The sequence below is a fragment of the Tupaia chinensis genome, unplaced genomic scaffold, assembly GCF_000334495.1.
Source record: "Tupaia chinensis unplaced genomic scaffold, TupChi_1.0 Scaffold000316_1, whole genome shotgun sequence".
Classification (NCBI taxonomy): Eukaryota; Metazoa; Chordata; class Mammalia; order Scandentia; family Tupaiidae; genus Tupaia; species Tupaia belangeri.
In genome coordinates this window covers 4,277,067-4,304,982 of record NW_006159809.1, presented here as the reverse complement: position 1 = coordinate 4,304,982, position 27,916 = coordinate 4,277,067, and the positions used below count along the sequence as shown (strand labels likewise).

The window sequence follows — 27,916 nt, the reverse complement described above, 5'->3', positions numbered from 1 at the left end:
AAGAGTAGGAAACAGAAAGGATGAATCAGTTGAAAGTTGTAAAGTCTCACAATAAAGCTAGTCGCTGGAAATTAGACCTGATATGAGATGCACGTTCTCTGTCAGTATGTAAGAAATGTCTCCACAGAGAAAGGCTGCCCAGCCTTCTCCCTGTCTAGCAGGTAGTGCTCAGCACAGGGAGCAGAGGAGGCCACCTGAAAATCGATGACAGCTTGTTACCTGGTGTATTTCCCGATTTGTGAGCCACTGCCCTGAGGTTAATATGTGCCCGCCTTCATGGAATCTAGGATCTAACTAGACATAATCAATGTAGGGATGATATAAATAGGAAGAGGGGAAAGGGCCCCCCAGGCAGGGTAAATAGAGCGAACAAAGCACCCACGAATGTGTGTGCTCATAGAGCACCCTAAAATTGGATGGGAGTGTTTATGGAGAGGAACTGGGAGAGGTGGGGAATGAAGTAGCCCCAAGAACATGGAAGATGAGATCTGAGTTTTCTCGCACCTAGAGCTACCCAGCAATACAATCTGTTTCCTTCTGAGTAGCTGTGCATTCCCAGTTCTAAGGATATCTGCTCAAGGAGGATCTGGATGACCTTTGTCTGCCTGAATAACCTCTAAAGATTCTTATTATACTGCAATTCTATGATCTCCTCAATTTAGGAAATCTGTAGAGAGATCCTAAGGAGATGAAAAAAGTTAGCTTAGTGTCTGGTTTGCTCTAGTACACAATTCTTAGAGCCTTCAGAAACTGGGAAGATAGTTAAGGAGTCAGTCCTTCTGGACCCACTTTTATTCTTTTTTAAATAATTATTTTATTTAACTTTATTCATTTATTTAGTTATTTTCAATTGAGCAGAGAGGGACAGAGAGAGAGAGAGAGAGAGAGCCACCAGGTCTGGGACTCAAACCATAGCCATGTGGAAGTCCAGTGCCCTTAACCACCACACCACCTGTTGGCCCCATGGACCCACTTTAGAATGGAGTTAAAAGATATTTGATGTAACAATCAATTTTTAAAGGCTAATCTCTAGATTCCTAGTGGAAAGGATGAACAATGTATATATAAATTTGAAAATTTCTTAGATAAAAGTGATTGTGCAAAACAGAGTCTGGGTAGACCAGCTCAGACTCAGGAATGGGAGATGCCCAGCACAATCTGCCTAGGTATCCTAACTCTAGACAAGAACAAAACAAGACTCCTGCCTATATTGGTCAGCTATTGCTGAGTAACAAGTACTATGAAATCTCAGGGGTACATAACAATAACCATTTATTGCTCATGTATCTGCAGGTCAGCTGGGTGTTCTCTGATCAAAGTCAGGGTTGGCTAGGTAGCTCTGCTTCACCTACGGGTCCAACCAGCTCAAGTCCAGTCCACATCTCTTATTATGGGACCCAGGCTAAAGGAACAGCAGCTTCTTGTAAGATCTTCTCATGAAGGCAGAAGAAGTGCAATAGAGCGTGCTCTACTGCAGGGGCACATTTCTTTTCTTTTTTAAATTTAGCAGGGTTCAACTGAGCAAAAACACTTTGGATCTGGCAGCCTCCCTCCCCAACCCCCCATCAAATGTCTTCCAAGAAACTCTGGATAGCCATATGGTGGGGTTTCTTGTTTGGTGATATCCATGTAAAATTACAGACATAGGAAATGATTTCTTTGCTCTGTTCTTAATGGACTCCAACCTAAAGTCAGTAATCTAATTAAGAAACATGCTGAGTTGGGGCCAGTAGGTAGCATAGTAGTTAAGGCACTGGACCCCTACATGGCCCACTACAGTTCAAGTCCTGGACCAGCAGCTTAAAAATTACTCTAGGCATGTCTCCTTTTTTGGGAGGAGCTACGAGGAGAAGGGATTGCAGCATGGCTATCCCTGCGGCGGGGCGGGGGGGGGGGGGGGGGGGTGTTGGATTTCTCACTTTCCTTCTCTGTCTCTCTCCTCTCTGGCAAGTGCACGTGCCGTATAGCAAAAACCCTTAAAAAAAGAAAAAAGAAAACATGCTGAGTTTAAAAAAAACACATATCAATTAAACTGGTCCTCAAAAATACAGCTTTCTGGCATTTTAGTGATCTATTTTTAAACTCTTGGGGGGAAACTTCATTTATTTGTAAGTACATCTCTTTTAAGTCACTATAAATTCTTACAATGGGAAATGCACAGGTTCAAATGCATGACACGGGCCAGCCACATCTAGCGCAGTTCAGGGCTCTGCTTAGAGAAGCCCGTGTTTATGTCACCTCTGAGAAAATCCCATGGGCTGAAATAAATCCATGACCCAGCACAGTCACAGAGCGGAGCAGCGTGCTGTCCCCACAGCGGGGCAGGGAGGATGATTTTGAGCAATAACCTAATCTCCCGCGAGATTTACCCTGCTCTTTTCTGGCTGTGGAGGCGTCCCTTGGCCAGGGTAGCCCGGCAGCTGCTGAGCTGACTTGTGGAGCACCTTCCACACTCCTGGGGACTGACCATGATCCAGTGCATCTTCTCTTTGCAGATTATCGCTCCCCCAGAGCGGAAGTACTCTGTCTGGATTGGGGGCTCCATCCTGGCCTCTCTCTCCACCTTCCAGCAGATGTGGATCAGCAAGCCCGAGTACGACGAGGCAGGGCCCTCCATTGTCCACAGGAAGTGCTTCTAAAGTCAGAACAGGTTCTCTGAGGAGGCCCTCAGTCCTGCTTGGCAGCTCGTCCTGAAACATTAAAACCTGCAAGCCTGCCTTCTCTGTGTGGGGCTCTTTTTTCTGGACTGTGTCTCATGCACAGGACCAGTCACACGTCGTTTCCAATCCACAGAGTGACCCTATCAGGTTGGTGTGATTGTCATTCCCATATTACAGGTGAGGAAATTGAGGCTCAGGGAAGTTAAGGTCTTGCTGAAGATTACAGAGAACCAAGATGAAAATTCCAGACTATCTGACTCCAAGCTAGTGCTCCTTCTGCTACGCCGCCTTGTCTCCTTTTCCTTCAACACGAGTAAGCATGAGGGCTAGAAGGCTGGGAGGTTAAAAACTTGGGCTCTCAGAGATGGCAGTCTTTGTTTTCAAGGTCCAAATACCGGAGAGCATGAACACCAAGAGCTACGTACAAGGCTTTCACGTGACACGTGAGTGGTTCAAACACACTTTCCTGCAATGTTCTTTGAACCTAAGGGGAAGAAAGTCAGTGGGTTTGCGAGCTCTATAAAGTCCCTTGTTGTTGAGGATTAGGCTGTATTTGCTCCAAATTAAGAAGGAAACAGCAGAGCCAGCAGGTGGCGTAGTGGTTAAGGTGATGAATACCCACATGGTCAACCATGGTTTGAGTCCTGGACCTGGCGGCTTGCCTCCTGTCTCTCTCTCTCTTGTGAGTGCCTGTGCCCTGTAGCAAATTTAAAAGTAAATCATAATAAATAAAATGAAATAAAATAATTATTTAATAAATGAGATAATACCCTTAGGAAGAAAATTTTCTTTACATCCCTCCCTTCCCACTCTCTCTCCCCTCCTTCTTCCTCTTCTCTCTCTCTCTCTCTCTCTCTCTCTTTCCTTCCTACCCCCTGCTCTTGATCAATTCTGTTTAATTTTATAAGCATTTACTGAATTTTGGGCATCTACCATGGCCAGGTAAGTCTACAAGGGATTTATGTGACCTACTAGGATTATTTCTGCCCGTCAGAGTCTCATGTATAAGGAGAGAGAGGGACATACATACAGAACTATAATATGAGGTGAGATAAGAGCACCCACAATGCACTAGGAGAGGATAAGGGATAATAAGACTAGTCAACCTTTACTGAGTGCTTACAATATGCCAAGCCCTGGGTTAAGAGCTCTCCATGGATTTCCTCATCCTCCTCCTGGGATCTTGGGCATGCATACACATGTACCTGGCATGTGTTTCAGGCTTCTGGGTTCAGGACTTGAACCACTGTTGGCCACATGGGAGTCCAGCGACATAACCTTTATGCCATCTGCTGGTCCCCAGAGCTCACATTCTTAATCACCTCCCACGATGCCTCCCTTTATCATTAGGTGTATCACTCAAGAGTTTGTCAGGGGAGCAGTGCTGCTATGGGCATTATGGGGGAAAGCCTTTAGTACAGGAACAAGACTTTTCCAGTGACAGAGGAGGCAGGGAGGCAAAGATCTGCAAGGAAGTGCTGGATAAGGAGAGAACCCACTAGTGTGTGGAGGACTGCTGGGACCCATCTGTTGGGCACATCTGTCTGTTGCAGGGTCTGACTGCGGCGATCTCCCCAGAGGAATCACTGATGCTCTCAAATTCCAAGTCTCACTCAGGTCCTCTTTTGGCCGGCTTTAACTCAGAGCCCAGCCAGAAGGGCATTCTGGAAACATACTTCCCAGCTTAAGCAAATCAATTTAGCACAATCCAGCACAATTTTAAAAATGTCTGATGTATATGAGATAGCTGACCAAAAGCCCAAGCATCAGGAGAAAGTCTGGGTCACGCTTGTGTATATTTACCCCCATTTTTAACGGCTGCGTAGCGGGTTATGTAATGTGAGTCAATATTCTAGTTATCATAGTGGCACACACAAACATTTGAAAATAGTAAGAGTTACACTCCAAGGACTAAGCAGTGTCCGGGTTATAGCAGATGCTCAGCAAATATTGGATGAATGAATGGATGCTGAATGACTTCGAGTCCCTGCAAGGCAACATTGGCTCTATTTTTTTTTTTTTTTTGGAGAGGTTTTCGCTATAGGGCGCATGCGCTCGCCAGACAGACAGAGAGAGACATAGAGACAGAAAGCGAGAAATCACCCCCCAGGGGGGATGGTCACGCCGCAATCCCTTCTCCTCCATTCTCCTCTCGGGATCTTGGGCACGCACGCACACGCGCCCGGCATGAGTTTTAAGCCACCGGGTCCGGGATGCGAACCACGGTCGACTACGTGGGAGTCTAGCGACATAGCCATCACGCTAACTGCTGGTTCCCAAGGCAACATTGGCTCTTACTCATAAACTCCAGTTGCTATCTTACAAACCCACAGGAGCAGGGAGTGTCCTCATTCTCCCGGCTAAATGAGAAGCAGTTGTTTACTAACATAACCACCACTTTCTGTCTTCTGGCTAGTACCTGAACTAGAATGAAAATACCCTGTTTACCAGAGCAACAGATTGCTACCTCTTGGGGATGTCTTCTTGCTTACAATGATCCCTTTAGCTGTCCTTCCACTGCATATGGGTGGGGCCCTAACACTGTGTTCATTCCATGAGACCCTATCCTTCAGCCACAGCCGATTGGATCAAGATTATATACCTGAAAAGAGCTGGATCAATCAGATTCTCTTTCCTGGAGGTTTGGAATTGGGACCAAGAAAGATAATGAAATGTTCTGCTTGGCATTAGATATAATCAAACAAGCATAAACAAACAAAAGGGGGATAGAGAGATTTTTACTAATGGTGGTATTAGGGCAGCTAACAGCCAATTTAGGCAAAGACGTTTGAGTTTCTTATTCTATGCTATACATAAAAAAAAAAAATTCAAAATGCTTTCAGAAGCAAGCCAAAGAATGAGAGAAAAATAGTCACAAAGCTCTCATATCCAGGATATATAAAGAACAAGACAAGTCAAAGACAACCAATAGAAATATGGGCACAAGGACTGGTTCTGTGACCTAAATGTGAAAGGAACCAAATAATCAGAAGGCGGTTCGAATCCTGGCCCTGGCAGCTTGAAACACATACTGGACATGTGTGTCTGTGTGCCCCAAATTCTGATGAGATAAAGTGATGGAAGAGCAGACTGCTGGGATCCATCTGTGGTGAGACTATGCCGCATTGGGGAGTGCTTTTCCCCTTTCCCTCTCTCTCTGTCTCTCTGCCTCTCTCTGGTGAGCACATGCTTCCTCTATCAAATAATAATAATAATTTTAAAAAGTGGACACAAGATTTGAATAGGCCCTTTACAGCAGAAGTTACTGAAATGTCCAACAAACATATGAAAAATGTTAACTTCGTTAATGATCACAACAATGCACACTAAAACTACAATAAGACTGTTACATACAGAAAATGGATTAAAATTTAAAAGCTGCTAATACTGAACAACCAGAATTCTGATTCAGTGATGGTGGCGGCTTCCATTGGTGCAATCAAACGCTGAGCTATCTACTATTTTGGGACTATCTCCTAAAGTTGAGCATACATAAAATTCATCATGTAAAAGTTCTACCCCTGTATGCACCCAGAGAAATGCATATTTTTGTTTGCAGAAAACAAGTACAAGAATATTCATAGTAACACTATCCATTATGAATGAAACCTGGATACTTCCAAATGTCCATTGATAATAGAATAAATACAATACATGGTGGCTTAGTGACACAGTAGAATACTATACAGCAATGAAAATAAACTTGGGACCAGCAGTTAGCGTAATGGCTATGTGGCTGGACTCCCGTGTACTTGACCAAAGTTTGAGCCCTGGACCCAGTGACTTAAACTCACATCGGGTGCGTGTGCGTGCATGCCCAAGATCCCAAGAGGAGAAAGGAGGAGGAGGGATTGCGGCATGGCCATCCCCCTGAAGGGGGTGATTTCTCGCTTTCTGTCTCTCTCTGTCTTTCTGGCAAGTGCACGAACCCTATAGCAAAAACCTCTCCAAAAAAAAAAAAAAGAAAACAAAACAAAATTAATGAACTTCAGTTACTACATAAAAGATGGATGAATCTCCCAGATATTACATTAAATAAAAGACATGCTTACTTTATGATCCTATTCATATAAAGAACAGGCAAAACTAATCTCTGCTGTTAGAAGTCAGACTAGTTGTGGGGACCAACAAATGGCGTAACGGTTACATTGCTGGACTCCCATGTAGTCAACTGTGGTTCTAGTCCCAGACTCAGAGGCTTAAAACCCATGCCGGGTGCACGTGTGTGCGTGCTCAAGATCCCAAGAGGAGAATGGAGAAGAAAGGACTGCAGCGTGGCCATCTGCCCTGGGGGGGCAATTTCTTGCTTTCTGTTTCTCTGTCTCTCTCTATCTCTTTGGCGAGTACACATGCCCTGTAGCTAAAATCTCCCCCCCCCCCAAAAAAAAGGTCAGGCTTTCAGGGACAATAACTAGATGACATGGGGATGCTGACCGCTCTATTTTTAAATCTGAATTCGGATAAGATGAAAGTATTCTGTTTGTGAAAATGTTATTGAACTATATATACACTTACCTACAAGGAGTCTTCAAAAAGTTCACAGAAAATGAATGTTATGAAAATAATAAGCATGGATTTGAATTTTTTTGCACCAAAATAAACTTGTACTTTAATTCCATCTTTTCACGTGAAGTCTTCTCATATATGCTCTTTCCTCACTACATACATGTAGTTCACTATAATTTTATTTTTTAATAATAACTTTTAGGAACTCTAATTTTTAGGAGCAAGTTAATTTCCTGCTTGCATCTAAGCTTGCAGACAACTTCTTCATTTACCCTTCACAATGAACCCATAGGCAGTGAGGCCCTGAGGAAGCGGAGGACCTCTCAGACTTTTTAGTCTGAGTTTATGAGGTAAAGAAATAGACGCCGTGTTTTTACACAGAGGTGGCTGTGGAGTGGGGATAGGAATAGGAATGGGACAGACTTTAGCTGCTCTGGTCTCTATACACCACACTCAAGTTACCCTAAACAAAATTTCAGCCTATTTTTTTTTTAATAATGAGGTTAATATTACAGGGACTAGCAGTTGGCATAATGGCTATGTCACTGGACTCCCATGTAGTCAACAGAGGTTCGAGTCCCAGACTCGGTGGCTTAAACTCACGCCGGGCGCATGTGCGTGTGTGCCCAAGATCCCGAGAGAATGGAGAGGAAGGGATTGCGGTGTGGCCATCCCCCCTGGGGGTGATTTCTTGCTTTCTGTCTTTCTCTCTCTCTTGCTGGTGAGCACATGCACCCTATAGCAAAAACCTCTCCAAAAAAAAAAAAAATTACAAAGATGATTTCAACCATCTCCTGTAAACATCAATGTAGTTTAAAAGGTCCTATACCTTCTATTCAAACAGCTACATGACAAGTGTCCCAGCCCTGCCCCACCCTACCCACCTTGCAATCAGACGTTAGTCTCCTAAAACCTCCCCCATCTAAGAGTGCTGCTTGAATGCCTATGCTTGAATCCCAGTTGAGCCCTGGTATGAATCTTCTGGTTTAAGGGATGGGAACTGGAAGCACCTCTGACATTTCCTGTCATTACTTATGAGACTGTGTGACCAAAGGGTGCGGCAGGACAAAACTGGCTAGGCCTCACAGAGTGGCAGCAGCTCAGATCGCTGTCCCTCACAGAGCACAATTCTCTATGGACAGCGGACTCAAGTTTTCCTCGCCAGCACGTCTTTACCCTGGCTCTTCTCAACCTCTTATGAGTCCCACTCTGAATCTCTGCTCACGCCCCCATGCCATTGTTCACGCTCTCAGAACCCTCCCAGGTCTACCAGATTAAAACACGTGCCAGTCACACCATTGAGCCACCACCTTTTTATTTTTTAGAATTACTTTATTATTTTATTTGTTATTATTATATTATTGAGAGATTTTTGCTGTAGGGCACATGTGCTTGCTGGAGAGCCAGAGACAGCAAAAAATCACTCCCTGGAAGATGGCCGTGCCGCAATCCCTTCTCCTCTCTGGACTTTGGGCATGCACACACACGTGTCCAGTGCCAGTTCCAAGGCCCAGATCCAGACTCAAACTGCAGTCGGCCATGTGAGAGTCCAGCAAGGTAACCATTATGCCATCTGCTGGTCCCTGTTATTATTTTTTAATTTGACCAGGGAGAGAAAAGGAAAGTGAGAAAGCAAGCAGCCAGGTCAGGGACCCAAACGGTGGTCAGCCATGTGGTAATTCAGTGCCTTAACCGCCAGGGCACCTTCCCGCCCCAAACTTCCACCTATTTATCCGAAGGGATTTTTGGCTGTTTGTGCAAATACACTGAACAAACATTTATTTATTCAAGAGAAAATGAACTACTCTGTTAATTTGTTCAATAACGTACCACATTTTGTGTTGTGAGTTATAGGGAATGAAAAAGGATTAATTTGTTTAAAAAATGAGATTGCATCCTTTTCCTACTTAAAACCTTCCCCTTTCTTCCCGTATTAGAATAAAAACCAGACAACAAACACCTGGGGAGAAAAAGAGAGAAATCTCTTTAAATTCCAATTACTTTTTTTTAATAATTATTTTATTTAACTTTATTTATTCATTCACTTATTTATTTTAATTTGACCAGAGAGGGACAGAGTGAGAGAGAAAGTGAGAAAGCAAGCCGCCAGGTCCGGGACTCGAACCGCGGTCAGCCATGTGGGAGTCCAGCACCCCTAACCACCACGCCACCTGCTGGCCCCAAATTCCAATTACTTTCTATTTGTCCCCAGTTATGAAATATATTTTAAAGTTATGCAAAAATACAAAGGTAGTAGAATCGTAGAGTTACGCGTCTTTTTAAATGTATTTGTTCAAAGGACAAAGACAGAGGGCTACACTAGCAGTTTCAACTCCATTCATCAACAAACTTCGCCGCACCAGTGCAAGTCTTCTCCTTCTCGCGATGGTTCTTCTCAAACATCGCGGTAACAGAGAGGGCCCTCCCTCCCGGCCGGTTCAACCTCGCCCATTTCCTGCCGGCGATCTCCTGACGTCAAAGGCGCGCCGGAGCGCGGGAACAGCGGTTCCTGGGGCGGAAGTGCTGTCGGAGGAAGTGATTGCTGCAGAAGCCGTGGGTGGGATGGCCGCGGGCCGGTCTTTCCTACGTCGGCTTCGAGCACCCTTCAGTCTCATGGCCCAGCGCCCACTTGAGGGCGCGCCCTTCTCCAGGGCCCTGCACGCGGGGCGCGGGCCACGAAGGCTTTCCATCGAAGGCAACATTGGTAAGGGCTGGAAAGCGGCTGCCAGCTCCTGGCCTCCTCCAGGCTGGGGACCGAGGCTGGGAAAGGGTGCCGGGCCCGGTATTGCTCCCTATCAGATGCGGCCTGCTTGTTCTGAGGTGTCAGGGCCGTCCCCCTCCCCAAGTGCACTGTGCCTCTTTGCCTCTTTGATTTTTAGAACGTTTGGAACTTAGTACCCCCAAGGGCGTCCATTTGTTGGGGCATAGAAGTTCGCAAGCCGGTAGAGAGGACAAGAGTTCTACAAGCTCGTTCTAATAGAGTGAAATGGAAGCAACAAGCGGGGCGCAGTTTTGTTCTCCTAAGATAGGGTTGCCAGATTAGGCAAAAATTTTAGAAAGTAAATGCCCAGTTGAAATAGAACTGAATGTAAACGACGAATAATATTTAGTGTGTGTCCCATGCAGTATTTGAAACATACACTAAAAAAAGAAGACCCATTCATTGTTTAACTAAAATTCAGATTGAGCTGGGTTTCAGTATTTTATATGGAAGTTCTAGTCTAGAGAATTCCTAAACTCAGTTATTCAGATTCCACTCTCTTTCTGCCTTGTCCCTGTGCAAGTTACATTAGGATTTCTCAGTGCCTTTTTATTTTTCAGAAGGGACTCACTTTTTAAACTTAGAGACATGTATTCAGTTAAAGTGACCTTGTTGCTAGAGATCCAGTATTTTAAATAGATAAAAAGTAATTAGAAAGCAAAACTTTTTTTTTTTTTTTAAACTAAATCCAGACTTGGTTCTTTTACCTGCTGAGGCACAGAATCCTAAAATAGGATTAGCAGTTGTGGAGTACTGAAAGATCCTTGCTGCAAACTGAGAATTTCACATTTTATCCAATCAGTAAATCACCCTTGGAGCCACTTCCATATGCCAGCACTTTCTTGGCCCTGAGGATACAGCTCTGAACAGAGCAAATACAAGTCTCTGCTCTCTCAGAACTCTGGTACGAAGTGATAGACAATAAGCAACATAAATTAAGCAAGGTAAAAGTTAGATGGTAATAAATATGATGAAAAAAATCAAGGATGACGATTGAGGGAATTTTAAATAGAGTAATGAAGAAGGGCATCACTGAGAATGTGACATTTGAGAAAAAAAAAAAAGGGAGAAGATGAGGCGGTAAACCATGTGGATATCTGGGAAAAGCATCTTCAGGTGCACAGGCCCTGAGGTGTAGAGTGTTCAGAGAGTATGAGGGAAGGCATTGTGACCAGAGTAGAGTGTGCAAGGAAGAGAGTGGGAGATGAGGTCCGGAGCTTAAGGGGTAGCCAAATTTTGTAGGCCTTATAGTTGAAATGACCTTTTTTTTTTTTTTTAATCCTTCCCCGCTCCCCCAATAAAAAAAGGGACCAGTAGTTAGCATAATGGCTGTCGCTGGACTCTCATGTTCTTGACCGTGGTTGGAGTCCTGGACCCGGTGGCTTAAACTTATGCTGGGCGCGTGTGTGTGCACGCCCAAGATCCCGAGAGGAGAATGGAGGAGAAGGGATTGCAGCATGACCATCCCTCCTGGGGGGTGATTTCTTGCTGTCTGTCTCTTTCTGGTGAGGGCATGCGCCCTATAGCAAAAAGCTCCCCCACCCAAAAAAAAAAGAATTATTTCATTATACTTATTTTATTTTGACTAGAGAGTGACAGAGTGAGAGAGAGAAGGAAAATGAGAAAACAAGCCACCAGGTCTAGGACTTGAACTGTGGGTGGCCATGTGGGAGTTCAGCGCCCCTAACCACCACACCACCTGCTGAAATGGCTTTTTAATCTGAGATAGGAAGCTATTGGAAAGTTTGAGGAGTCAAGTGACGTGGTTTGATTTAGACTGTGAAAAGATTGCTCTAGCTGATATGTTGGAAGTGTAAGGTGTTGGTTAAGAGGTTACTGTATGATAAATTGGACCAGGTTGAGAGTGGTGAGAAGCAATAGCTTTCTAGTTACGTTTTAACTAGAATCTAGTTACATTTTAACTAGAACCTAAAGGAAGTGGTGGAGACATGATTGTATTCTAGTTACATTTTCAGGGAGGGCCAAATAGATTTGGTGACAGACTGAATGTGGAGTGTGAGATAGAGGGGTCAAGGACGGCTCCAGTTCTTCTGGCTTGAGCAACTTGAAAGATGAAGTTCTGTTTTTCTAAAGTGGGAAAAAATGGAAAGAACAGATAGGGGGAGTGATTGAAGGTTCTGGTTTTAAGCACATTAGGTATCTATATGCCTTTTAGATATTTAAGTGGAGGCTCTGAATATGTCATTGAATGAATATATGAGTCTGGAATTCATCCTCTCCCTGGATTGGAGCTATAAATGTAGATAGATTTCAAAGTGGAGAGGCTCGGAGTGTTGATGGAAAGGCCTGAGCCGTGGACCATGTAAATGTTTAGTGACTGGGAAGGGACTGGAAGGGACTAGCAGAGGAGACTGAGAGGGAAAGGCCACTGAGATAGAAGACACAAGTGAATGCCATCCTGGACGCCAAGTCAAGAGGTTGTTCAGGAGGAGGAGATGGGGATCTTCAGTGAACTTGGGTAGTTTTAGGAGTGGTAGGAGTAAAACCTGATTGGCCTAGGTTCTAGGAGAATGGGCGGTAAGGAATTGGAAACAGAGGGGAAGATAGCTGTTTGGAAGTTTTCCTAGAAAGGGGAGACATGGGGCAATAGCCGAAGTTGGAAGACGGTTTGAGAATTTTAAAAATGTTTTGTTTTTCTTTCTGTGAGGGAAAGTAGAGCATGTTTGTAAGCTGATGAATGAATGGTCTAGTAGCAGGAGGGAAATGGGAAGAAGGAGAGAGTACAATTACTGGAGTGATTTTTTTTTTATTTTTATTTTTAATAAGCAAGAAGTAATGGGACTTATTGCCCATGTGCAGAGAACACCTGGTGAGTTAGGCACACAGGTCATTCCTAGTTAACAGGAGGCATGGCAAAACATGCAAAAACCAACTAGAGTAGTTGGGACCGTGGGGAAGGTCTTCTCCTGTCTTAGTTTCTACAGAGAAATAGGAAGAAAGATCAATAGCTAAGAATGAGTTGCAGAGGCCAGGAGAAAACATGAAATAGTCTAATGAGTGAGTGAGAGAAATGTCAAATTGCTGGGTCACAGTAAGGACCCACTGAAAAGTATTAGTCATGAATTTAAAGTGAGACCAGGGTTTTTCTCCAGTCACATCGGAAGTATTGAAAGGAATAAGAGGAGGATCCTACCCCTGCCTGATATTATTTAAAGATGTCTGTCTGTCCTGTACTCGGAGAAACATACCTCTGAAGGAAGCTCTGCCCTCAGAGCCCAGAGAGGGACCAGGGTATTTAATGAAATAAATGCTTGGGACAGCTCATCAGGTGAAATTTGCACTCCCAGTTTTCCTGACCTTTGCCTCCTAACCTAGCCAGCTGTCTATGCTTCTTCCTTGCTTTCTCATGCTTCAAAGGCTTGCCGAGTGCCTGATAGGGGTCTACCCTCATTCTGAGCCCAAAAGCAACTGTGATGTAGTTCCTGACCTTCAAGGAGCTCACACTCACACAAGAGAAAGACTTCTAAACATAACTTCCATACCACGTGGTGAGATCCATGATAGGGCATGGAGAATCTCTGGGTGTGAAGGGGAGAAAAAGGAAAAAGTGTCCTAGGCACAAAATATATTAGCCAAGGCCAGAAGCCTGAAGAAGTAGCTGGGTGTGCCTGGAGTGTAAGCAGTCTAGGAGAGGGTTGGAGAACAAGAGTTGAAAGGGTAGGGTTTGCTCACTATTTGAAAAGCCTTATGGACCAGGCTAGGCGTTTATCCTGTTGGCAATGAGCTGTTGAAGATTTGAAGCTAGGATGTGCCATGACAAGATTTTTATAAAGGAAGTTTGTTAGTGTGTATGAATAGAAAGTTCCAGGGCCCCACCGTGGTGGCACAGGCGTAGGAGCGCTGCTGTGAAATGCTAGGGACCATGTGTGAAGGCTCCTGGTTTGTCCAGGTCCCGTGGCAACACCTGATTCTGGCTAGCTGCGGGACTGGGTGAGAATCACTCTTGAAGACTGTGTCAAAGGTGCTTATTCTTCCCCTCAGGAAATAAATCAAAACTTAAAAATAGCAAACACTGGGGCCAACAGGTGGTGTGGTGGTTAAGGTGCTAGAATCATCCTGCATGGCCAACCAAAAGCTCAAATCCCAGACCCAGCATCTTGGAAATCATGCTGGGCACATGTGCATGCACATGTACATGAGGAGCATGGAGGAGAAGGGATTGTGGTATGGCTATTTCCTTGGGGGATGACTTCTCACCTTCCTTCTCTCTCTGTCTCTCTCTGGTAAGCACACACGCCCTATGGTTACAAAACCTGAAGAAAAAAAAAAGCAAGCACTATAAAGTAGGTACTTTCTTTGTACATCCCATTTGTCGCAGTACCCTTGCATCCAGTTGTTGGGTGAATGGGTACATGAATTGGAACAGAGTCTGGGATAAGCAGTCTAGTTTTGTGGCTGCTGTAATCGGCGGGAAGAACAATGCAGACCTGAATAGAAGGAATGGAGGGACAGAGAAGAAGTGATGGTTTGAGAGAGATTTTAAAAGTGGGATTGGCAAGGTTTACTGGCCACTGGAGGTGAGGTCGAGAATGCCATTGAGGTTTATAACTTGGATGTGGGACTCTGAAAGCTGAAGATGGGAATAGAGGACGCAGAGCTGAGGATGGGATCCCAGGTGACCCGGGGAGGTAGGAGTGAGAGGTTAGTGTGATGTACCTTGAGTCACACAGACAGATGTTCTGAGGCAGTTTTGTTGTGTGCCTGAAGTCAGGAAAGACAAGATGGGGCCTAAGATAGGATGTGGAGGTCCTTGACTGGTGAGGGGGTGGATACAGTTGCTCAGGGAAAGGATAATGTGGCCTGAGGGACATCATCTGGCTCCCTTGACTTCCGTCCCCCCTACTCTCCATCACCCCGCATACCCCATGACTCCTCTGACAGTCTTAGTCAGCTCCCTCCCCTGTGGGCTGCGGGAACGCTTTGTGCCCACAGCTGCCTCAGCTCTTGAGTTCGGATGGGATTGTTTGCAGTCAGCGCCTTCTCTGGGTTGGGGCCAGTGTCACAGCACCAGCACCTAGCCCCCGCCTGACCCATTGCACTCATTCAGTGTTTACCAGATTCTTGGATCCTGTGCTATGATGTCCATGTAGAAGTTAGTCATGGCACCCACAGAGGGAAATGTATTAAACTTTTTTAAATCAAGAATTACATATTTTTCCTAATGACTGGTACCACTCCCAAACAAACCAGAGTGATGGTAGCCATTTGGAAAACCTGAACTGCATGTAAGGGAAATGGATTAGTGAAATAGCAGTTAATCACATTTAACATGACTTACGACTTCTGTAGCCATATGCAGTGTGTCATTGAAAGTTACAAGTTTGGTACTCAGACCTTGTGAAAATGTAAAAAAAATAGAACATCTAGCCCATCAGGTTATTCATCACTAAAGTATATCATCATTTTCCAAAGCCAGCTATTTTTAATTGCTAGAGGGCGTATGTACTTGCTCATGAGAGACATAGAGCGGGAGAAAATACCCACCATTGGGGTGCAGTAAAACCGTAATCCCTTCTCCTCCATTCCTCCATCCCTTGGAATCCTAGGCATGCATGCACACGTGCCAGGCTTGTCTTCCAAGCCATGTGGGATCCGGCTCCCTTAACCACTAGGTGCCAGAACCGGCCCCAAAGCCAGTTTTTTTATGATTGCAAACCTAAATTGAAGAAAAGATTGCTAAATGAAATAATGTTCGTGAGTCATCTCAGGCTGTTCTTACTTTTTATTTTAAAGCCCCAACCAGAGAAAAGGAACCAGTTTTACACTTTCCAGTCTAGACACATGTACGTGAAACATTGGAGGGCCTACCTAATAACATGTTTCCCATATCGTTCAAAATTAGTGATTTAATATCACTGTTATGTGTCTTTTACTTTTTAAAAATTATTTTATTGAGACCAGCAGTTAGCGTAATGACTATGTTGCTGAGCTCCCATGTAGTTCACTGCGGCTCCCGCACCCGGTGGCTTAAAACTCACGCCGTGCGCGTGTGCATGCGTGCCTAAGATCCCGAGAGGATAATGGAGGAGAAGGGATTGTGGCATGGCCGTCTCCCCTGGGGGTTGATTTCTTACTTTCTGTCTCTCTGTCTTTCAGGCGAGTGCACACGCCCTATAGCAAAAAACTCTCCAAAAAAAAATTTTTTTTAATTTAACTTTATTTTAATTTTGTCTAGAGAGTGACACAGTGAGAGAATGAGAGAAAGAGAGAGAGGGGGGAAAGTGAGAAAGCAAACTGCCAGGTCCAGGACTCAAACTGCAGTCAGCCATATGGGATTCCAGTGCCCTTAACCACCACACCACCTGCCGGCCCCATGTGTCTTTTACTTTTATTAAGTATAAACAATCGGGCAAAGAATCCTGGGAGAAAAAAGTACCTATTTTTTTCAAGCACTGCATATTGGATGCTCTGTTTCTGTGATTCATTTGCTTCATTCCACCCATCCATTCCTATTCTTAGTACCTGGCTAGATACTCAGGATGCAGAAGGAAGTAAGTTCAGTCTGTGTCTTCCAAAAGCGAGCTCCCAGTCTAGCTAGAGAGAGTGGTGAGTGAACAAATAATTACAGGGTAATACCTTGGTAGGCCGGAGCAGGCAGTAATTAACTCTGCCTGGGGCTGAAGTGGAGCTGCTGAGAGGGTTCCAGGAGGCTTCACAGAGACGGTGACAGTGGAAGGGTGGTTCGTTTGCTGTGCAAAGTGAGGGTGGGGGACATCCCAGATGAGTGAGGGTCTTTCATGCTGAATAGGTAAATTTGAATCATATTCCAGAAGCTGTGAGGTACTTTTTCCAAAAAAAAGAAAAGACAGTTTCTCATGACCAAAAATGAAAGGAACCAATATAAAAATGTAGTAAGTTTCATTTAAGCCTTCTGACTGACTTGCCCAGAATGCTTTTAGGCTCAAAACCTGTTTGATGCTGAGCCTATGTTAATCTTCAGGTTGGAATATAACTTCCTTGAGGGCAAGACCTCAGCCTTGTTCATCATTTTAGCTGTAGTGCCCGCCACTTGGTAGCTGCTCTATAAACATCTATTGATTGAATGAATGCAGCATCAAATGCAATTCCTGAAATAAAGACTCTAAATGTTGTTTGGAAGATTTTTCTTGAAATTTATTTTTGTAAGTTTCTTTCTTTTCTGAGAGAGAATGAAAGGAAGACAGAGAAACAAGACACCCTTGAGAAGGTCTCATCAAGCCATGATCCCAAGGCCCACCCTCACCCTCACAGCCAGGACCTTGACAGCCAGCCAGGATCATAGGCACACACGTGTGGTGTGCTCAGGTTAACGCGAGATTCGAATCCCTGGTGGGTTTGTTTGTTTTTAAGGTATTACACAGTTTTAGATCTACTGCATGTCTTAGTCTGTTACTGTATTGCTTACAGAAACACTTGAGACTGGATGAATTTTTAAAGAAATATAGGTCTATTCAGCTTAGAATTTCAGGGTCCAAGGTCCAGATTCTGTGTGGCCGCAACATGGCAGAGGGAGGATCTTAAGCAGAGCAGCTGTCGTGTCCGTGTCTCCTGTCCTGGTCTGTGTCCATGTCTTTGCTTGTCTCATTTCCTCTCCTTATAGACAGACCAGACCTCTATGATAGGGACCCTGACATAATGATCTTACCACACCCAAAGGCCCCACCCTGGGACACCAGCAAGGAGCTAAGTGTTCACTTAACACCTTTACAGGCAGCTTCTTCCTAACATACGAACTTCTAGGGGATCCAGTCGTCACCCACTAATTCTAAATCCCAAAACATGAACTTTTGGAAAGCAAGCCATTATCCAAACACCAACAATTTGAGTTTGATAAAGGACTTCAGGATTGGAATTTTTTTCCTCATGTTTTTCACCTTGTTCAGGGGAAGAAAATGCTTAGAGGTGATAGCATGTTTAAAAAGCTCCCATGAAACACAACTGTATTAAATTTTAAATAACAGAATATATTATTTTGAGTATCTGGTGCTATCTTACTGCTAGAGATTCGCATAATGTAGCTATGGCAGTCACTGTAGAAAACATTGTGAGCAGAGAAAAACGTGACTTGGGAAAAGATGAACATTAGCAACATAAGTTTTAAAAGTTTGTGGAGTGACAGTTCTGGAGCTAATAAAAGCCAGAATATTGAAGTAATATACACTAAGAAAGTACCTCCCACCTTTTCTGAAGTCATGGCACAAAAATAGAATAAAGTACACCAAAAGCCGAGGCCCTAAGGGGAGGTTTGGTATTGCCTGTGAGATCCGATGCCTCCCAGATTTCATGGTATTAAGAGTATATTGAAAGGAACAGTTAAGCTGAGGTCTACATACACTGATAAATCAGACATCATGGAATCCTAAGAGCCCAGTATTGCTTGAAGAAGTGAGGCTTTCTGTAGACGAGTATTCTGGTCACAAGGAGGAAGACTAGCAGTGGAGAACCAAATAGTGCCACTCTGGAAACATTTAAAAACATTTGTCATTTCAAAAATTAAAAAGATAAAAAGATTAAAAAGAATAAAGAAAAGAAAACTCAGGCAAGATATTATTGTTACAGAAATTGGAACCATAATTTCCTATTATATCTAATTTGTTGGCATTCCGGTTGGCATGAGTTGGTTTCTCAGAGTCCTGAGTGCCTTTAGATGAACTAATGGTGTCTGATCTCAGAGGTGAGTTGGCACTGCCTAACTCTCGGAGCCTTTCTTTTCCATCCAAACAGTTTTTAGGGAATTGTTTTTAACTTTTGAAAGCTGTAAGTACTTGTAACAGTCTTTCAATCCCAACCATCCCAACCAATCAAGTACCTTCATCTTTTCCTATTAATCAAAATAGCTTTTAGCCTATAGGCAGGGACCATGTTTTTGGCTTACTGAACAACCAGAAATCTAAATATAGATCATCTGAGCCAGATATTTTAAGCTAGGGTCTTCTCATGGCAGGCAGGTATCTGATATAGGCAAACTCAACCAATTGGTAACTGACCAGTGTGGCAGGAATTCAGCATGAGCTAGAGAAGTCTTGAACTGCATGGAAGAAGTGGGACCTTCTGTTAGGCAGGGGAAAGGATTTAGACACAGGTCTGGAAGAGTGTTTATTCAGTGACGTGTGGGAAGAGCAGAGGCTGAGTAAATGTGAGAAGGGTGGAGGTGGGGACTGAGATGAGCATGACTGTACAGAAATGCACAGATTCATGTTGTTCTCATCCTGTGTATTCAGAGAGGAGTTGGGTGGTGTGTAATAAATGTCACCTATTGGTGAGTGGGCTCTTGTGCTGAGACATTACAGTGATGACTGTGAGTGACTGTTAGAATTGACTGGAAGGGTTCCCCCTTCTTTCTCTTGGTTTTGATTTTGATTCCTCCGTTCTTGTCTTGGATTTTTGGGCACACACATACACGTGCCCCTTGTGTTTTTCAAGCCACTGGGTCTGGTACTCAAACTCCACACTTGACCCTGTAGGATCCAGCCACTTTAACCACCGTGCCACTGGGTGGCCCAGAAAGACCACTTCTGGTGGAGAGGAGATTGGGTTCCAGATACACTTTTTTCCCCCCCATAAAGGCCAGAATGTGGGCATACTTGCCAGAGAGAGAATATACTCACAGTGGGTGTGTGGTCATGCTGCAATCCTTTTTCCTCCATTTCTCCACCCTGTCAGGCTTTGGGGCACAGGTGCACATATGCCTGCGGTGTTTTTCAAGCTGCCAGGTTGGGATTCGAACCACAATTGGCCACCTGGGATCCAGCTTTCTATACACAACACTTAACCACTGCAGTATCTGGTTAGCCCCCAAATACACTCTTAAGCTTCATTTTTATTTTTTATAAATGTAGGTTTCAGGGGAAAAAAAAACTTTGTTGTGTGTTTTATTCATTTAGCTAGATCATTAGGCTGGGCTTTGTTTTCTCCCCTTGAGGAGCCTCATCATCTGCTTGGAGAAACATAATTTCAATTGCAGTCATGGAGTCTCAGCCAGATTACCAGACCAAGTACAAAAGAGGATTAGCTAGTCCAGTTTAGAGACATCAGAGTTTGGAAGTTCACACAGGAGGTCCATTTGAACTAAACCTTGATGACTGAGTAGGAGTTGGCCCAGTTAGGAGAAAAGATGTTCCAGGAAATGGGAAAGCACATACACAGTCACATTTTCAGCAAAGAACCTGGCATGTCTGAAGTTGCAGGGAGTTTGATCCAGCACGAGGACAGTGTGCCTGGAGGAAAGCTGAGACCGGAGAGGGGTGTGCAGGGGCCAGATTTCTTGTATCCCCAGACCATGCTAAAGGGTTTAGGTTTTGTCATGAAGGCAGTAGGGAGCTGGCAAAGGACTTAAGCAGTGCTGTTTCATACTTAGTGTGACTGCAGTGTGGAGGACAGGTTGAAGAGAACCAGGCTGGAGCAGGAGAGACAAGAGATAATGAGAACCTGGTCTTGAATATAGGTAGGAATGGAGAGAAAAGGACACAAGGAGAAAATGTAGAAACAGGTGCGGAAGAACTTAGTGGCTGGTTGAGGTTTGACAAAGGAGGAAGTTCTGACAGTGAGTGGAAGATGCTGCCATATCCCGAGATCTGGGGATGCAGGAGGAAGCTCAGTGTGGTGGGAAGATGCTGCGTTCTTTCAGGGTCTATATTGTCTTTGTGGTGTCCATGGGATGTCCCTGTAGAAATGGCTTAAATAGGTGGCTGGAGCTCAGGAGAGGTGTGGACCAGACATAAATGGGAAAAGATAGCTCGAATGTTGTACTACTAGGTTGACTTCATGTATAAGGTATTTCCCACAATATTGATGAAATTACCACTGTTCCCCCCTATCACCCTAATCCAAGCAATTATTATCTTCTAACTAGTCTGCCGCCTTCCACTTCAGTCTATACTTACACAGTTGGTTGAGTGATATTTTAAAAATGAGAAGGAATCTTAATAATTTCCCTACTTAAAATCTGTTGTCACTGACTTCCCACTGCCTTTAGAAGTGAATTCAGATTTTTTTTTTGAGAGGTTTTTGCTATAGGGCGCATGCGCTCGTCAGAAACACAGAGAGACAGAAAGCGAGATATCACCCTCCAGGGGGTGTGGCCACACGCAATCCCTTCTCCTCCATTTGCCGCTCGGGATCTTGGGCACGCATGCACACACACCTGGCTGAGTTTAAGTCTCCGGGCCCAGGACCCGATCCTCAGTCGACTGCATGGGATTCCAGCAACATAGTCATTATGCCAACTGCTGGTCCCAAGAATTCAGATTTCTTACTATGGCCACAAGATGCTGTGTGACCTGGCCCCACCTGTGCGACTCCCTGGCCACACCCATCTTGAGCCACTCTTCTCTCACTTGCCCATGTGGTTGCTGAACTGGCTTCGTCTGGGACCTCTGACTTCTCTTCTGAGAAATTGCATGCAAGGTTCTTTCTCTCTCCCAGGCCTTTATTCATGCTACTCCCTTTACATGAATTATTTTCATCCACCCTTGGCCTGATTAACTCATCTTTTAGGTCTTACTTTGGATGTCATTTTTTTCAGAGGAGACCTTCCCACCTGCTGAGCTATACTAATCCCGTTTTTCTTTCCTAGCACTTAATACAGTTTGTTAGTAGTTACTTGTTTGTTTAGTATCTATTACCCACAAAAGGTCTGTGAGCACAAAACTTAACCTGTATCATTTATCATTGTACACCCAGTACATGACAGTCCCGAGTGCCCGATTAGCACTCTATGAACATTAGTTAGATTTATTGAATGAATGAGGATCATAGTTGTTCTCATTTTCTGTCTTGAAAAACTTGTAATTTTTAGAAGAGGTTTTTGCTATCGGGCGTATGCACTGGCTGGAAAAACAAAGACAGAAAGCGAGAAATTGCCTCCCGGGGAGATCGCCAAGCCGCAGTCCCTTTTCCTCCAGTTTCCTCTTGGGATTCTGGGCACACATGCACGTGCACCTGGCGTGAGTTTCAAGCCACTGGGTCCAGGACTTCAACCGTAGTTGACTATGTGGGAGTCCAGTGATGTAACCTTTACACCATCTGCTGGTCCCAAAACTTGTAATTTTCCCACTGCCATAGAAAATGGTTAAATGATATTTTCAACTGTTATTAAATACAAGAGGTTGGGACATTAAAATTGCAAATCAAATCTTAAGGGAATTTTTCTTCTCTTTTGCTTGTGTCCCTTTTGGTGACTTTGGTTAGTGTGGCCTGACCCATTATCATTCCAACAACAGTACAGCTGCTGAGTTCTGACATAGGAAACGTTGGTGCTTGTTCCCTTGAGTTGGACATTTGCAGTGGAGTTGAGTAGCAGCCGCCTTCTTCAGCCCTAACCTGGGAAGCATCCCAACACATGCTGTTTGCATTGCAGCCGTGGGAAAGTCCACCTTTGTGAAGCTACTCACGAAAACTTACCCAGAGTGGCATGTAGCTACAGAACCTGTAGCAACATGGCAGGATATCCAGGCTGCTGGCACCCAAAAAGTAAGTTTTCAGTTGCGGTGGGTAGTTGGCAGGCAAGGGGGAGTAATCTAATTGTAATAATTTAATTTGCTCTGAGTAGGTGAAATAGTTTGGTTTGTCTCCTTTTTAAAATATCTTCATTCCAGAAAGCAGACCACATAACACCAGAGAGGATATGACTTGTTTTAATATGTTTAGTTTTGATTTTTGTGGGTTTTATCTGTCTATATAAGTGACTGCTGCTGTTCCTTGTGGTTTCCCAAAGCATGTCCCACCATCCTGGCTTTGGAGATGAATTTCGTCGTCCCTACTCTTACGTATGGATATTATTACTACTGAAGCTGACCATCAGGGTTAAAAGTTAATTATAGTGATTTTTAACTTCTTAAAGTCTGAGGGGGGGCCAGCGGGTGGTGTGGTGGTTGGGACACTAGACTCCGACATAGCCAACTGTGGTTTGAGTCCTGGACCTGGTAATTTGAAACTCATGCTGGGCGACATGCATGGGTTCCCAGAATCCTGGGAGGAGAATGGAGAGGAGATGGTGGCATGGCCATCCCCCCTGGGGGGTGGTTTCTCACTTTCCCTTTCACTGTCTCCCTCTGTCTCCCTGTCAAGTACACATGCCCTGTGACTAAAACCTTAAAAAAAATTCTGAAGAATTGGAGACTTTAGAGAGCATCTTGTCATACTTTGACTCAATGAAGTCATACTGTGTGCCAAGCACCACATGTCTCACTGAGCTCTATGGCTTTGGCCCTGTTGCCAGGTCTGCTGCTTTGGCAGAGAACATAGGACTGTTTACACCACCAGCACCAGCAGTGAGCAGGAAAGGACCAGTTAGGACATGAACCTTAAAAGTAGTTGAGGGAGAGGCAGCACCAGGTCTCCTCAGGTGCCATGAACTCTTAGAGCCACCTGGAACCTTCACCGAGTGGCTCGTCTGGTTTTTAACAGCGGTAGCTGTTAGCCAGTTCTTTATACTGCGCCCCGTTGCACTGTGACTGACTCACTGGTTCAAGGTCTGCCTCTCGAGTCTTCCACCTTTTCCATGCAGCACCCTGGTAGTTGAAGGCACTGATTTCCTTGCTCTTCCTCTGAAGTCTTCTCTCTCCCAAGCCAAATACTTCAATTTTCCTCCAGACTATTCTTCGTTAGGAAGTAACTTTGTTTAAATGATGGACTCTAGTTTGTTTTCCACTTTGAATTTACTAAGAGATACTCAGAGCCAAGCAGGACATTCTGTGTATAAAATAATTCAAGTGGTACAGAGTATCATAGAACTTGCTCTGGGTGCCATTTTTCTGTAATTCCAACTCAATTGTATTACCTCTTGTGGCAGGCACATCATATTTATTGATGATTTTTGCTTTTTAAGTTGTCTCTTCATATGTCTATATGCATGTATTGCAGGTATATTTGTGAAATTCACTTTTCATTTTAAAATAATTATATTTTTCTGAATATATACACAGGTCACCTATTGATATTTCTTTTTTTTAACAATTATTAATTTTATTTATCATTATTTTTTTTTTTTCAATGTTCACCCAAACAATTTTTATTTCCAGTGTTTAATTGAGTATGCACACAGGCATGACACAGGTTTGGATTCAGTGAGTCCTCATGCAGAATTATATTCAAAAATATGGAACGCTTCACGAATTTGCGTGTCATCCTTGTGCAAGGGCCATGCTAATCTTCTCTGTATCGTTCCAATTTTAGTATATGTGCTGCCGAAGTGAGCACTCATTATTATTTTTTAAGTGTGATATAGGGCACATGCACTCTCCAGAGAGAGAGAAACAGAGAAAACAAGCTGCCAGGTTAAGGACTCGAACCACGGTTGGCCATGTAGGAGTCTAGCACCTTAGCTACCATGCCACCTGCTGACTGTTGCCCCCCACATTGGGATTTTAAGTTATGTCCACAAATTGTTTTATCCTCCTCCAAGAAATTGTGCTTAATTCTCCAGCCCTTCAGTGAGAGCTGGACTTAGTGACTTGTTTCTAATGAGTAGAAACAGTCATAGTGTAACTTTCCAGGGTAGGTCTTAAAAGACATTGCAGCTCTGTCTTGCTCTGGGGGAAGCCCCCTGCCCTGTCATGGAGGAACCCTGTCAGAAGGCCCACACAGTGAGGAACTAAGGCCTCCTGGCAGGTACATGGATAAGTCTTCCATATGGGCCCTTCAGATAACTGTAGTCTCAGCCAACATCTTGCCTGAAACTTCATGAGAAATCCTGAGGCAGAACCACCAGCTAAGATTCTTCGCAAGTTATGGCCCTGTAGAAACGGAGATAATGTTTTTTGTTTAAGCCACAGATAACTAGTACTCTTAAAATCAAATGATCCAGAGGTTAACTGGTTAACATTTTTATCCTCTTAGACTTCTTTTCTATAGAGGAGAAAATATGTATATTTATATATACTTACATAAATGTTTAAAATATATATAGTTTTTTTTTCAAATAAAAATTGTGATTGACATCAGCATGTCATTGATAGGCAAAATCTCTTCCTAGTAATGTGATTTTAATGATTATGATATAGTACATGATATGAAATGTTACCATGTAGTTATCCAGTCCTCTGTTTTAAATATTTCATTTTCTAATTTTTCCTTATAATGCTATAGTGATGAATATCCTTGTAGCTAAATTTTTTTTTTCTTTTTTCATGGTGGAGTACATGTACACATGAGACAGACAGACAGACAGACAAAAACCCCATAGCGACTGGTCATGCTGTGAATTCCCTTCTCCAGCCCTCCAGCCTGTGGGACCTTGGGCACTTGGGTGCACACCTGGTATGCTTCAGGTTGACCAGGCATGGAGTTTAAACTTCAGTCACCATGTGGACTCTGGCTTCTCTTGGAACAGCACATTACCCCTGTACCATGGAGCCAGCCTCCTTTTCTTTTTAATAGATAAAATTTGTGTTCTTGTGTATTTTCTTAAGATAATCTAGAACTGGAATTTTGGTGTCCAGACACTATGCATCTTGTCCACACTTGTGCTATGTTTTACAAAAATTTCCCTTCAGAGAAGTTGTGTCTTTTACTCATAATCTCAGGAGTACTAGGAATTCTTCCTTTTTATCGTTGTTAATATGAAATGTAGTAAAATGTATTATTATTTTTTGATTACTAAGATGTTGAACATCTTTATTTGTCCATTTTTTATTGCTCTTTAGTGAATTGCCTATTGAAATTCCTTTTTTTAAATCTTATTGAGAATTCATCTTTTTGTAATGGTTTCATAAGCATTGATTGTATGTTAAGTGTATTATTGCTTTATCATATATGTTACTAATACTTTCCTCCATTTGTCATTTTTCTTTTGTCTTTACATATATTTTGTAATATAGTATATGTTTTTTAAAAGAATTATTTTACATATTTATTTATTTATTTTAATTTGACGAGACAGAGAGAGAGAAAATGACTACTCAAACCGTAGTCAGCCATGTGGGAGTCCAGTGCCCTTAACAACCATGCCACCTGCTAGTCCCAGCATGTAAGTTTTCTTTCTTTTTTTTTTTTGAGAAGTTTTCGCTATAGGGTACGTGCGCTCTCCAGACAGACAGAGACATAGAGACAGAAAGCAAGAAATCACCCCCCAGGGGGTATGGTCACGCCGCAATCCCTTCTCCTTCATTCTCCTCTTGGGATCTTGGGCACGCATGCACACGCGCCCGGCGTGAGCTCTAAGCCACTGGGTCCGGGACACAAACTGCGGTCGACTATGTGGGAATCCAGTGACATAGCCATTACGCTAACTGCTGGTTCCCTAAGTTTTTTTTTTTTAAGTTAGCTCCCAAATCCACTCTTTTTAAAAAATAATTATTTAATTTTATTTATAATTATTGTTATTTTTAAATTTGCTATGTGCTCTCCAGAGAGAAAAAGAAAGAAAGCAAGGCGCGATTTTGGGAACTCAGACCGCAGTTGGCCATGTGGGAGTCCAGCACCTCAACCAGCATACCACCTGCTAGCGGAACTACTAAGTTTTCATGTAGTCAAATCTGGCCATCTTCTTCTTCACAGTTACTGTCTTTCTTGTTAAAATTTTTCAAAACCTCCAAAAGGGGCAAGCAGGTGGCATAGTGGTTAAGGCACTAGATTCCCATGTGACTGACTGTAGTTCAAATCCCAGACATGGCTTGAATATCACTATCAATCTCTGTTTCTTACAATTTAATTAATTAATAAACTAATTTTTAAAAAAGAAAACCTCCAAGAGCTTAAGATTATAAAAATATCCATCTTTTGGGACTAGCAGATGCTGTAATGGTTATATCACTGGACTCCCACGTCACTGACTATGGGTCAGGTCTCGGATACAGTGGTGGCCATCCCCCCAGGGGGTGATTTCTCACTTTCTGTCTCTCTGGCGAGTACACGTGCCCTATAGCAGGGGAAAAAAATCTCTCTCTCAAAAAAATTCTTCGTTTTTTTTTTTCTGTTGCTTTTATGCTTTTATACTTTTTATGACTTTAAAAGTTATAGTACTCTAATTTTATTTAATTAAGAGTTACTTGTTCTAGTACTACTCTTGCATTATTTGAGTAGAAGAATATATATTTTGTTGTTAATGAGACAGATATTTTTCCTCATCTTTTGGACTATTTATTGCCGTTTTAAAAGAAAGTCATTTGTATTTGTCTTATATGACTTAATTCTCATAGTACTTTGTTTTTGCTTGCTTGGGGTTTTGGGAGTTTTAGAATTTTATAGTCATCTCTAAATACTAATCACTTGGAAGGTTTTCTAATATTCATACCTTATTTCTCTTCTCTTGTTTTCTTTCATTGGATAGAGCTTTCAGAACACTATTCAATAATAGCAATGAAGAAATCACCCTTTTCCTGTTTATCATTCATTTCAGTAGACCATTTGGGGGAGGCACCCTTGTATTACTTGGTATCAGGATAAAACAAATTTCCGTCCAGAGCCTTTCTACATCTAATGAGCTAACCATGGGGTTTTGCTTTCTCTCTCTCTCTTTCTTTATATATTGTGTGTGTGCATGCATACATGTGCGTGCTTTTTTCTTACCTTCTCTTGAATTGATGTTGATGGTTTTGTTTTCCCAGAAAATTATTTTACTGAAAATTTCAAATTTAATAGTATAGAATTATGGGGGCCAGCAGGTGATGTGGTGGTTAGGATCTTGGACAGTCCCACATGGCTGACCACAGTTCAAGTTCTGAAACTGGGAACTTGCTTTCTCACGGTCCCTCTCTACCCCTCTCTCTTTCCCCATCTCTCTCTGGTCAATTTAAAAAATAAATGAATGAATAAATAAAATTAAAATAAACCTATAAAAAAATAGTATGGAGGCATGGTGATTAAAGTGCTGGACACTCCCACATGGTCAGCCATGGTTTGAGTCCCAGATCTGGTGGCATTCTTTCTCACTCTCTCTCTCTGTCTCTCTAGTCAAATTAAAAATAAATGAATGGGGACCAGCAGTTAGTGTAATGGCTATGTCGCTGGATTCCCATGTAGTCGACTGAGGTTCGAGTCCTGGACCCGG

The 27,916-nt window shown here is 43.3% G+C and overlaps 2 protein-coding genes and 1 non-coding gene across 6 annotated transcripts in view; 2 read left to right on the top strand and 1 right to left on the bottom strand.

Moving 5' to 3' along the window:
- ACTG2 (actin gamma 2, smooth muscle) overlaps positions 1 to 2,717 on the top strand; it is a 24,281-nt gene extending 21,564 nt beyond the window's left edge. For both annotated transcript variants that reach the window (XM_006151239.3, XM_027772958.1), the window contains exon 9: positions 2,496 to 2,717. In XM_006151239.3, coding sequence (XP_006151301.1) covers positions 2,496 to 2,639 — 144 coding nt within the window. In that variant the 3' untranslated portion in view covers positions 2,640 to 2,717. The remainder of the gene's footprint in view (positions 1 to 2,495) is intronic.
- Positions 2,718 to 9,549: 6,832 nt separating this feature from the next.
- Positions 9,550 to 27,916, top strand: part of DGUOK (deoxyguanosine kinase) — a 38,633-nt gene continuing 20,266 nt past the window's right edge. Inside the window, exons 1-2 of one of the 3 annotated variants that reach the window (XM_006151238.3) lie at positions 9,550 to 9,870; positions 22,286 to 22,398. In XM_006151238.3, the coding sequence (XP_006151300.3) occupies positions 9,552 to 9,870; positions 22,286 to 22,398 (432 nt within the window). In that variant the 5' untranslated portion in view covers positions 9,550 to 9,551. The remainder of the gene's footprint in view (positions 9,871 to 22,285; positions 22,399 to 27,916) is intronic. The other 2 variants (XM_006151237.3, XM_027772957.1) reach the window with 2 other exon arrangements.
- Positions 24,020 to 24,126, bottom strand: LOC114008285 (U6 spliceosomal RNA). The gene has a single exon (XR_003549851.1). It is a non-coding gene; the product is annotated as a U6 spliceosomal RNA (small nuclear RNA).